At 44.3% G+C, this 11,758-nt stretch overlaps 3 protein-coding genes across 3 annotated transcripts; 2 read left to right on the top strand and 1 right to left on the bottom strand.

Annotated features, from left to right (window-relative positions):
- Positions 1-1,107: 1,107 nt before the first annotated feature.
- Positions 1,108-3,718, bottom strand: LOC135628208 (ABC transporter G family member 9-like). The gene is made up of 4 exons (XM_065134764.1): positions 3,402-3,718; positions 2,295-3,087; positions 1,898-2,220; positions 1,108-1,795 (listed from the first exon to the last, which is right to left on the bottom strand). The coding sequence occupies exons 1-4, from the start codon at positions 3,516-3,518 to the stop codon at positions 1,142-1,144; spliced, it is 1,887 nt and encodes a 628-aa protein (XP_064990836.1). The 5' UTR covers positions 3,519-3,718; the 3' UTR covers positions 1,108-1,141.
- A 1,416-nt stretch (positions 3,719-5,134) lies between these two features.
- LOC135628209 (uncharacterized) lies at positions 5,135-9,983 on the top strand. Its single transcript, XM_065134765.1, has 3 exons — positions 5,135-5,401; positions 5,465-5,991; positions 9,732-9,983. Exons 1-3 carry the CDS (start codon positions 5,248-5,250, stop codon positions 9,981-9,983), a joined length of 933 nt encoding a protein of 310 aa, XP_064990837.1. The 5' UTR covers positions 5,135-5,247.
- Positions 9,984-10,572: 589 nt separating this feature from the next.
- On the top strand, positions 10,573-11,296 carry LOC135628210 (photosystem II repair protein PSB27-H1, chloroplastic-like). Its single transcript, XM_065134766.1, has one exon. It carries the CDS (start codon positions 10,573-10,575, stop codon positions 11,119-11,121), a length of 549 nt encoding a protein of 182 aa, XP_064990838.1. The 3' UTR covers positions 11,122-11,296.
- Positions 11,297-11,758: the final 462 nt, after the last annotated feature.

Below are 11,758 nucleotides of genomic sequence, written 5' to 3' on the forward strand. Positions count from 1 at the left end.
AATCGTACTGCCCAAATGGGAAAGATGTCGAAGAAAGTTTCAGCTGCAGTTGGGTCGAGGCTGCCAAACGAGGGAGAAGATGGAGGGCAAGATCACTTAACAGGATGCGCATCTCTGATGTGTTGACCTGCTCAAGCAACAGAAGCTACTCCAATACTCGAAAGAAGAAACCACTGTGATGATAGATGGGAGGATTACAGAATGGTCCCATTCTCATGCCTCAAGTGTAACTCCAATACAAAACACTGAGACACAGAGAGAGAGAGAGAGAGAGAACTTATAGACGATAGTATCACATGAGAATAATCTCAGTTTATTACAAAGCCATTAGAACAAACAAGAGTTTAGATATTTATATTGAATTGACTTACGATATGCTTCGCGTACAATAGGTGTACAATCCTACATACGAACACAAAGATCAGTTTGACTCCAATTCATTGTCGATTTGAATGATCTTAACATCGTATCAAACCCAATATTCAAGAAAAAAAGAAACAAAAGATCTAAAGAAAAGTTAGATGTTGGCTGTATGAAGTGAGAAAAAGAAGAATAGTGCTATGTTATCACCTACTTACGATGGGTTTTAATGGAACAGCCCATGTTGATTAATAGTTATGATGCTTGTGTTCCTCCTGACGAACAGCCCACGATAATTCTTACTCGTAATAATGTTTTGGAGTTGATTTGTCATTTGTTCTTCATCACATCGAGAGTCGTGGTTTGTTCATGAAAGAGATCTGTGGTTTCGTAGACTCTACATACGTTACATTACTTCAACTACATGATTTTTATGTCGTTCCAATCTCTGCCATTACTGTCTCTCTTTGGTCTCCACCTTCCGCCGCAAGTCATCAGTTGTGTTTGGTGATGATTAGGGACAACCTGCAGTTGCATCACGCGACTGCTGGGAACTACAATATTGGGATTCATAAAACCAGCAATTTTTTTGGAGAACAAGGAATTGAAAGGCATTGAAAACTAGGAATCGAGTATTTTGAATACCTCACGAGAAAATACTTCGCATCTCTCTGATAGTTCCTTAGAGATCGAGAGGGGTTGAAAGAATAGAATGTCTGGTAGAAGGTTTAGTGTCACTCTGATATGTTCTGCATCCCCAGACTCGGGTCGTTCCATTGGCTTATTTGGGGATCCCAACCCTCAAGAGACCCAGGTAAGCAATAAATCTGAAGATAAACATCATGAGGAACAATGCTATCACAGACAAGGCTCTTTTGTCGAAGCCAAGCAACTTGAAGGAGGGGAACTCCGAGACGGGGCATGTGGTGGTGCGAGTGCACTGGTATGTGTCGGTGGGAGAGTACTGCGACGCTATCTGCAGCTTGAATGTGTAGTAGTTGAAGGAGACGTACTTGACCCACGAAATGAAGGGCGGGACGTTCTGCACGTAGAACCCGGAGGCGAGCTGGAAGATGACCATGAGCACCGTTAAGAGCGCCGACCCGGACTTGAGGTTCGTGACGAACGCCCCGATCGCCAGCCCTAGGCTCTGCGCCACCAGCACGCTCAGCAGCAAGGCCGAGAGACAGATTAAGAAGCTGCTCGCCACAGGTTTGAGGCCGCCCAGCCAGTACGTGATGGTGACGAAGGCGATAGGGAGGCTGAGCTCCATGGGCAGGTCCCCCAACGTGCTGGCGATGAAGTAGGATGACAACCGGTACATCCCGGAGGACCTCTCCTTGCTCAGCATGGTGCGCTCTTGTGGGAATGTAAATATTGCTTGGAACGATGCGTAGTAAGCCCAGAATCCAGCGATGAAGAAGAGAAGCCCCGCCTGCACGAAGGATCACGGAAGCTCATGTAAACAGTAGAAGGTTTCCTGATTCTTTCGCTGCTAGATAAAATGGTGTCGATCATGCGAGTGAAGAAAGAGGACCTGATCCTGGATGTGACCTGCCGAACCATACCATAGGATTCCTCCGATGAGAGCTGATATAATCACCTGTGCCACCTTTCTCCCGGCGAAGGTTTCATGCCTTCTTTCCTTGAGTCCCCTTTGCAGTAACACCGTGAATTGTTGCCACCAAGTAGTGCACCACTGATTCGTTATCTTCTCCGCCTCGTGTTGCTGCTGATCAAGTTGTTGGCTCAGGCCTGAAAGCTCTTCTGCAACCTTACCACGCAAGTGGTGGTTATAAGCATCCACTAAAGCTTCTTTAGTAGATGCTGTACCTTCGACTGTTTCATTGAAGGAGATGCCTGCACTCACAGTGGCACCGAGTCAGTCCCATCCTGATCGAAAGGTTTGCGTGATGAAGTGAGCGGCCACGTACCATTAGCGAGGTCGAGAAGGAAGTCGGCAGGATTCATGGGCATAGCAGGGGAGTAACCGATGCTTGCGAAATAGCCCATGGCCTCACTACCTCTGCCGTAGTATATGGCGTTACCCTCTGACAGCAGCAGGATCTTGTGGAACATGTAGAAGAGGCGGCTCGACGGCTGATGGATGGTCATCGTCACCGTCCTGCCGCCCTTGGCGAGGTCCGCGAGGGTGGACACGATTCGCCCGGCAATGGTGGAGTCGAGACCCGAGGTGGGCTCGTCCAGAAACAGCAGGCTCGGGTTGATGAGCATCTCTTGGCCGATGCTCACCCGCTTGCGCTCTCCGCCGGACACCCCGCGCACGAAGGGGCCGCCGATGATGCTGTCGCGGCACGCGGTGAGGCCGAGCTCCTCGATGACGGCCTCCGCCTTCTCGGCCTTTTCCCGGCGCGAGAGGGTCCCAGGGAGGCGGAGGAGCGCGGTGAAGACGAGGGTCTCCGTGACGGTGAGGTGCGGGTAGAGGACGTCGTCCTGCATCACGAACCCCATCCTGCGCCTAAGCGAGCTGGAGAAGGGCTTCCCGTTGTAGGTGACGCTGCCGGTGAGGCGTTGAGTGCGTGCCACGCGGCCGGCAAGCACCGTCAGCAACGTCGTCTTCCCACTCCCCGAGGGCCCGAGCATCGCCATCATCTCCCCCGGATACACTGTACCCGAAATCCCATTCAGGATCACCCTCTCCCGCTGCTTTCCCTTGTTCTCCCCGCGCTTCTCCTTCGTCTTGATCTTGTACACCACGTCTTCGAACTGCATGGAACTCATTACCAAGTTGCCGTTACCTCTCATCAAACAACTTCATCGAAGGTGATCATAGGGCAGAATCAATTAGATACTCTCTTCTCGAAATGCGCTCTACTGTACGACACATTTTAAATGCTTCTTAGCCTACATGCTTTTCTACCTTTCACTGTGAAATCAAAAATAGTTCTTCTCCTTAATTTTCAGTTTGCTCTTCATGCACTTGAAATCAACAGTGAAAAATCTTTAAGCTAACATGCAACAGGGGAAAACTCAGAACTTGAATAGAACGGGTAAGGACCGAAGATTGGACGTTCATGTACTTTAAGATCGATAGGACGATGGGCTTTGGCGAAGATTGATTGCGGCGCTGCATCATTCTTCTCTCCACGGTCCGGTTGCTGCAGTTCTATCTCCGCCATTTTCGACTCTGATTCCATGTCCTAACTTGCTCGATCGATTTTTTGGATCCTTCGTCTCGGGATTCTTTTTTGTTTCTCGTTCTCCTCCTCCTCCTCCAACGGAGAAGAGAGATCGAGCCGGATGGAGAGAAGAGACCGGGGAAGGTGACACGCCTCCTCTTGTTAATAAAGAGCAATGCCTTCTCCCTAGCAGAGGAGCCAAGAAGAGAATAGAGATATGTTCGGTGACATCATGTCCATTTTCTTCTCGTACCTCGACAGTTTGCGTTGATATGGTGTCCCACTACCGGCGATTTGCTGCAATGAGGAACAAATCAAGAGGGGGAATGGGACCTGCAACACAACCATCCCGACAACTTGGTTACGCCCAGCAGCGCAAGTTTCTAGTGGATGGAGCTAATAGTACGCAGGATCTCGCTGTAAATCTGTAAAAGTGGTTTGGTCATTTAATGCAGTAGATATAACGGTCGATATGCTACGGTGCATGCATCAGAACAATGCCACGTGGATACAATGCAGTGCAGCAGATTCGTTAAATCTTTTGTAGATTCCACGCAGTGTTCTTAACTGATTCGTTGAAGGCAGTAGTCGTGTGAACCAAACCAGCATTCCTTCTATGGTCGGTCGACGCAGCGATGGGGCAGTTAGTGGGGGCCCGCTGGCGCTCTCGCTTCCACGCAAGGATAAGGCAGGTGGACGGGGACTCTTGCTGTTGTGGTCCACGTCAAATTCGCACTGGTACATGTTGGATTTTGCTGCCCGTTGCTGTTTGTTTGTCTGGTCCATGTCAAATTGGGATTGATAGATTGGAAAGATTAGAACATGACACTATTTTTCTGCGTGTCCTCTTGATAAAGATGATAAATAAAGTGGATGCTGAATCTACTCATGATTTCCTTTTTCTCTAATCTCATGTGAGGATTGATTTTTCACTCATCCACATATGGGATGGTGAAACTATTGTGATCGAGGGGTTGGCAAATTCAATGAATTGATTGGAGTCAAACTATATATATTAAGACTCGAGTCTGATGGGCTAACTAGCCTATCAACTTCGTTTGATCTAATCCACTGACCAAAATGCTTAAGTTGAAGTTGATACTAGTACACTCATCAGACCTTTATAAATTAATCTTAATCTTACTTACTTTCGATATGAGACTAATTAGGGGTATTACAAATATACTATACGTAATGAGATAATTTTTTTATGCGTGAACGTTTTTAAGATATAATTTAATATTTGATATTATTATAAATATATATGATAAAATTACTCTTCACATCTTCAATCTAGTCTCAGCTTATCGGTTCTCCCAATTTGCTTGACTCTTCTAGCGTTAACTTTTTATCTAATATCATGTGATTTTGAATGATAATTATGATTAAAATATATATTTGATATATTTATCTCCATCGCATATAAGTTTAGAACTAATGCTTAACTTATATATTTAATATTATTATTAAAATTCAAGTGACATGTTAGGAATTGCGAGTCCGAATAGATTATTGAGCTGTAATTGACCCAAATTGATGTTGCTTTGACCGGCCCAATTGGCCCCAAATCTGATTGCGGGCGATGTGATCCAATGTGACGTCACACACGCGACCCGGAAAGAGGAGCGACTCTCCGAGTCCGACCCGCACAGGCCTCGATCGATCCCCGGCCGCCGCCATCGATCACCGACCCGCTATAAGTATCTCTACGAACCAAAACCTCTTCTCTCAGAGAGCGAGCGCAACCATGGAGCGTTCGGCCATGGAAGGCATCTCGGAGCGCCTGGCTTCCGTCGACGGCCTCTACTTTCCCGGCGCCATGCACCGCGAAGCCCCCGACCACGCCCAGCGCAAGTCCGCCCTCCTCGATCTCCTCTCCCGCGACGCTCCCATCTTCCTCGGTATGCTTACCCCATCCCTTCCTTACCTGTCAACGCACCGTAACCCTAGATCTCACCCTTCAGAGCGGTACGGCTCCGAGCTTACCTCCGACGAGCTCCGCGAGTTCGAGAAGTTGAATCAGGACTACGAGGTGGGATGGCACCTCAACCGGCTCCGCCGCGGCCGGAATCCCACGGCGGAGGAAGACCGGACCAGGTCGGTGACGGTCAAGAATCGCCGGAGGGCCTATATGGAGCGGTTGGTTCAAGACGGGGAGTACTTCTCGGAGGATGCGATGAGGGAACGGGAACCCTATCTCCACCACGAATACCTGGGCAAGTTCCAGGACCCCGCCGGGAGGAGCCTTTCTAGGCCCGGAGAGCGGTGGTCAGAGACATTGATGCGCCGATGCGAGGAGGCCATGCTGGTGGAGAAGATCAGAGGGGAGCAACAGCGCTTGGGGGTTGATAAGAGGGAGTGGATTGGTGGTGGTGGAGAGGAGGAGGAGGAGGAGGAGGAGGAGGAGGAAGAAGAGGAAGAGGAGGAGGAGGAAGAAGATGGTGATGATGATATGGCTTTAGAGGAACCCAAAGTTGGGGACTCACCAGAGGTATGACTTCATGTTCAAGAAATGTTATCTTGTTATTTATGTTGCCTTTTTTCTTCCCTTGTGGCTGTTTCTTTTGTATTTTGTTATATTGTTTGACAAAACTGGTTCGGAACGATCTATCAAAATTGCCATTGCCAAGCAGTAAGACCGGAACGTGTTATAGAAACTGACATACAAAATTATACGAAATTAATCTTTCAAATTGATATTCCATTGCCTAGTTTAGTCTTCCCAATTGATAACATGAAAATTACACGAAATCGATCTTACTCCAGCTGATTATCTTTCTGTTGATTGCTATTCTATTTCATAAAAATTAACAATTCTTTGTTGCTCCTGGGGACCAATATGTCAATTCCTTTGTGAACCAATTCTCAGTATAGATTTTGTCTCATAAATTTGAGCCAAAGAGAAAATTCTTAGTTTTTTAGTTCATGTTCTACGAGATCCTTCATTTATGTCTTCCTCTCAATAAGTTTTTCTTTGAAAGATTATCTGTCTCTATATTCTTATCTTAAATTGGATGATATCTCTGTATTTCATATGGACCAGTCATTAACTTCCACAATTTTTTATTTTTTTAATGGAAGCACTTGTTTTCATAGTCTTTTACTTTTTACCTCGATTCTGAATTTGTTCATTGGAAGAGAAGAGTTCTTAAAATGTTACTAAATCGAGCAATTGAATTCTACAAGTTATTTATCCCTTGAATATTCATGATATATTCTTTAACTAGTTTTTGGACTATGCAAAATTCGTCCATTCAACATTCATGCTTTTGGCTGTAATGTGCATGGTGTTTGATGCAGTTGTAGCAACCCATTTAATGTTTATACATCATCTTTCTTTATGCTTTCTAAGGTTGTCCAATTCAGTGTCCAATGAGATATCGGCATACAACTTTTCAACCTTTAGTAGTCCTCAATTTTCATATCTGTGCACAAATCCTAACCCTTTGGCTGATGGACAGTGAGAAGTGCTTTGGATGTTTTGTTCTTTTCTATTTCATTCTTTTGTTTTGGTGTATCTGGAAACTATCATCTTGGAAACTTATCCGGACTGGCTGAGTTATGGTCTAATCTTAGTTAGCAACTGCTTTAAGAACATCCTATGTCCTTGAAAGTGATTAAAAAAAAAGAACGATTTATAGGATAATTTACTTGGAATAACTCAACTCTGGACTAATCTCCAACTTCACAGATGGAAGCTGTTTAACCTGTTTATTATTTTTAACCTGGTGACAAAGGATAATGTCGGTGAGATTCTTCGCTGTTGATGTTGTAATTATTGGTACTATTTAATTTTGACTTGTTCATGCAGTCCAGTAGTCTACCTTACCTGTATGGTTTCATTTATTACATGTCTAACTCAATAAAATTATGCTGTATAATCAGGCATATGCGTTTGTCTGTTCGACGTTCTTGTTATTAATACTTAGAATGTACTGTTTAGTTTAAGTTGCAAGTTTGGTCAGTTTTGGTTTGAGATATAAGATAGATAACAAATATATTCTCTTAGGATTTGGTCTTCAAATTTATTTACCTACCACTGGAGTGGCTAGTGTGCTGCACCATGGGTAATCCCTGAAATCCTTTTTCTCTCTTCCAGCGCCACCTTGAACTTCATTTATGGCCTTGTTCTTTTAGAGTTCCCAAGATGCTTTATGCATTTCAGATTCCTATTCTCGATTAACCTCCAATATTCAATCACTCGTACACTGCATTGGATTTGAGTAGGATCAATATACAAAACCTTATTTTTGCAAGCAGAGAGAACATTTCTGTGACTCAAATGGTGGTCAGATTGGTCCAAAGAGCAGTCCTTGCACACATGCATCACTCCCCAAATAAAGGTCCTATCCTCTTCTTCCAGGAACCTTGAGTTGAGTACCTCTGGTTTGTTGCTCACGTCTCCCTCTTTGTGGAATAGGATAAATGGATCTTGATGCCACCGGTTCCAATAACCACCTGAGGTTGAAGAAGTGGTGGAAAATTTTGAAGATGTTGATTCATATCCAACATGCTCTTCTTGTCCATGGATGCTTGTGATGTCATCAGGATCAACATGCTCTTCTTGTCCATGTATGCTTGTGATGTCATCAGGATCAACATTTGTCACTGTCATCTCCAATGGCACCTTTTCTAGTATGCTTCACACATAATCTTTATCAATCAATTCTTTACCTTGGAACAAAGAAACTGAACAAATCTATCTTAGAATATTAGTTTGATCTTGTTTCTGTTAGTTTTGGAACTGAACACTAGAAAACCAAAGGTTTTGGTTGAGTTCAGCATTTTGGTTATAACTAAACTGACTTGAATCGAGTACGCCTGTACCATGGATTCTCACATCGACACCCACACCTGACATCAAAAACATATCCATGGCTTAGATGTTTATCAAACTCTTCCACTATCAAATGATAATCACATGTGAAGTAGATCCCTCGATGATCCTAAAACTTCTTCGAGATTTATTTCACACTCATTACATGTATCATACTATTTTTCTTTGATTGTATCACAAAGGAATTGATATATTGGTCCCCAGGAGCAGTAAAGAATTGCTAATGTTTATGAAAGAGAATGACAATCAACAGAAATATAATCACTGGAGTAAGATCAATTTCGTGTAATTTTCATGTTATCAATTGGGAAGATTAATTTTGTGTAATTTTGTATGTCTGTTTTGTATAGTATGTTTCAGTCTCACTGCTTAGCAATGACAATTTTGATAGATCGTTCCGAACCTGCTTCGTCAAATAATATAACAAAATACAAAAGAAAAAGTCACAAGGAAAGAAAGAAGGCAACATAAGTAGCCAGGATATCGTTTCTTGAACATGAAGTCAATACTCTGGTGGGTCCCCAAATTTGGGTTCCTCTAAAGCCATATCATCATCACCATCTTCTTCTTCCTCCTCTTCTTCTCCACCACCACTAACCCACTCCTCGTCCCCAACTTTGTGCCTATTTTACACTCATTACATGTATCATACTATTCTTCTGTGTCTCTGCATCTCCATTCTGTCTCCTCGACAAATTCGATACTTGCACACAGAGTCATTGACTAGTTGTATACAAGATTCCCGAGTCTAGATCCTTGCAGTTTTAACCCATAGAAGTGGTCATGTTTATAGGTGGTGATTTGTGTACTTGGTTCTCGATTTTTCAGTAACCATTGATGCTCTGATGCGAGAATCAAGTTAGGTTACATATCAAGCATAGTTCATCATGTTTCTGTGTTCTCTATTCTTCTATTCGATGCCTCATGACCAAGCCACCTAACGTTCACATGTGATTCTGGTAACACTATTCTTGCAATAACTTAATCGACAAAATCCAACTAGAAGTACCAAAGTACAAAACCAGTCAAATTTGAAAGTGAATACTGATTCCCGTTAGCATACACATGTTGATAGGTGGTCATATATATTTTTATATATGTTTGTGTGTGTGTGCAGTCGATATATATACATACATACTAGGGTAGTTGATTGCCTACAGAGATGTTGCTAGGTTATCTTCAATATTTGTTTGGTTTTCAATGTTCACATGCCATCCTTGCATGTACTACTAGCTTGTAGATTGTTATTCTGGAACCCCATCAGCACCTCATTTGCCATGGTGATGAAATAATGTAAATGGGGCTTGCTTTGGTCAAGTTTATATATAGTTCTCATAAAGAAGCTATTATATGAATTGCCATGAATTGGTCTTTCTAATACTCCCTCGGTGCAGATGCTTAACCCAGACGCCCATGACACTTGTGCTAGCACTGCTGCAGCAGTGCCCTTGGAGCAAACACCGTCCGCGGAAGAGATGCAAGATCTACTGGAACAGTTCACTCATGTAATGCAGCAGAAGTTTCTGGCAGGAGAGGATACTGCTTATATCGATTATTCTCTGATAGACAAAGACGAGAGATTGGACGATCACTGGCTCCGGGAAGCTAATTACGATGCCGAGGAGAAATATTTTGAGGAAGACTAGTGGTTGGTGATCGGCCATCCAGTATCCATCCATGAACAGTTAAACACAACAGATACGCCACTCATCTCTTTGTCAACTTTTAGATTGGAGATCTCTTCTGTATTCGTCTTTAGGCTCTCTGTTGTATATACAAAAGCACCAACCATAGTTGTTATTTTTTGTATATATATGGTGGTGGGAAGCGATCCTATGGAGCTGAAGCAAAGAGGCTGTGGCGAGATCTGATTTGGTAAGATCAGAATTAGTTTTGGAATTAATTATTTCCACTGTTTTAATTATCAATCTCTTACTATGGTAGTATTTGTGCATAACTCGTGGAGTAAGAAGACTGCTGCAGGCCGCATGACCAGCCCAAACCCAACCCCAACATTACAACTCAGGGCAAGGAGATAAGCCAACGTGGCACTCGTAACCCTTCTCCCTTATCTTCTCCCTCGATGCTCTCGGAAGCCAAGACCACCACTTGGACTTCCCTTATCCTTTGCCTCCCTGCAACGGTCACTCTCTCCCTGCTTCGTCCTTGTGTCCAAACACTCGGCCCAAATCAGCAGAGACTAGTGGTAAGTCCGGTGCAGACCGAGGCAGCGCCATGATGGCTTGTTCTTCTCTCCTGACCGCACCCACCTCCAAGCCAACGCCACCGCTCGCCTCCCTTTCCTCCCGGCCTGTTGCCTCTTCATCTTTATCCCCGCCCACCGCCACATCCGGCGCTTCCCCGGGCGGCAGCCGAGCCATGACGGGCCGTCGGGAACTGGCGTTGGCCCTGTCGACCTCGGCGACGTTGCTGCTCCTTCCGGCAGCCCCCCCGGCGCTCGCCACGTCGGACGAGGAGTACGTGAGGGAGACGGCGGAGGTGATCAACAAGGTGCGCAACACCGTCGGCATGGACAAGAAGGACCCGAACGTGGCGGTGGCCGTGGCGGAGCTGCGGGAAGCGTCCAACACCTGGGTGGCCAAGTACAGGAGGGAGAAGGCCCTGCTGGGGCGCGCCTCTTTCAGGGACATGTACTCCGCCCTCAACGCCGTCTCCGGTCACTACATAAGCTTCGGCCCCACGGCGCCCATTCCCGCCAAGCGCAAGGCCCGCATCTTGGAGGAGGTGGACACCGCCGAGAAGGCTCTTCTCCGTGGGAGGTAGGCGTGTAGGCCTACTACCTCATCATCTCTGTATCCAGTTTTTGCTTTTAACTGAGATGCATTGTATTCGGGTCGCTCGTTGCATTGATATACTTTGGACGTATGTCAACTCATATTTCTGTAACCGGTTGAAAAGCTAATGCTGCTGCTGCTGCTGCTGCTTCATTTCTTCTTCACCTTCAATAGGCTTTTGCTGAAAGCAGAGGGATTTCAATTGCTTGGGTCTATGTAGTGAGACGCCCCCTATAGAATTCTTGTTCACTTGTATAGAACACACATTTCTTTCTGGAGATTAAAATCAATAATAAAAGATAGATAAAACCCAAAGAAATGTGGCTATACATAATAAACCATGTGAGCTGATTGCAATCAAGAATATATTATCATCAATAAATTTGTAAATAATTCTCAGAAATCTTTAAAAAAAATATATATCTTTAATATGCATTGTCTATGTGATTCTAATTAACACAATTTCATTTGATTTAATACGTTAAGTTGATACTCGATTGTAGATACCAACCTTCAATCTAGAGATGTCAACGGAATGATAGAGGAACTCACGAGTTCTTCGTATCATTCTAATTAATTTTATTTATTTTTTAAATAAAATTATTATCAAACCTAATTAATGATAC

Source organism: Musa acuminata, chromosome BXJ3-1, assembly GCF_036884655.1.
Source record: "Musa acuminata AAA Group cultivar baxijiao chromosome BXJ3-1, Cavendish_Baxijiao_AAA, whole genome shotgun sequence".
Taxonomy (NCBI): domain Eukaryota; kingdom Viridiplantae; phylum Streptophyta; class Magnoliopsida; order Zingiberales; family Musaceae; genus Musa; species Musa acuminata.

Bases quoted from the DNA above. Each gene is read 5' to 3' on its own strand.
- LOC135628208 (XM_065134764.1), bottom strand. From the start codon at position 3,518: ATGGAATCAGAGTCGAAAATGGCGGAGATAGAACTGCAGCAACCGGAC. The intron at 3,088-3,401 runs GTACATGAACGT...AGTTCCATGCAG, and splicing joins ATCGTCCTATCGATCTTAAA to TTCGAAGACGTGGTGTACAA. The intron at 1,796-1,897 runs GTCCTCTTTCTT...TCCTTCGTGCAG, and splicing joins CAGGTCACATCCAGGATCAG to GCGGGGCTTCTCTTCTTCAT.
- LOC135628209 (XM_065134765.1), top strand. From the start codon at position 5,248: ATGGAGCGTTCGGCCATGGAAGGCATCTCGGAGCGCCTGGCTTCCGTC. The intron at 5,402-5,464 runs GTATGCTTACCC...CTCACCCTTCAG, and splicing joins CGACGCTCCCATCTTCCTCG to AGCGGTACGGCTCCGAGCTT. The intron at 5,992-9,731 runs GTATGACTTCAT...CCCTCGGTGCAG, and splicing joins AAGTTGGGGACTCACCAGAG to ATGCTTAACCCAGACGCCCA.
- LOC135628210 (XM_065134766.1), top strand. From the start codon at position 10,573: ATGATGGCTTGTTCTTCTCTCCTGACCGCACCCACCTCCAAGCCAACG.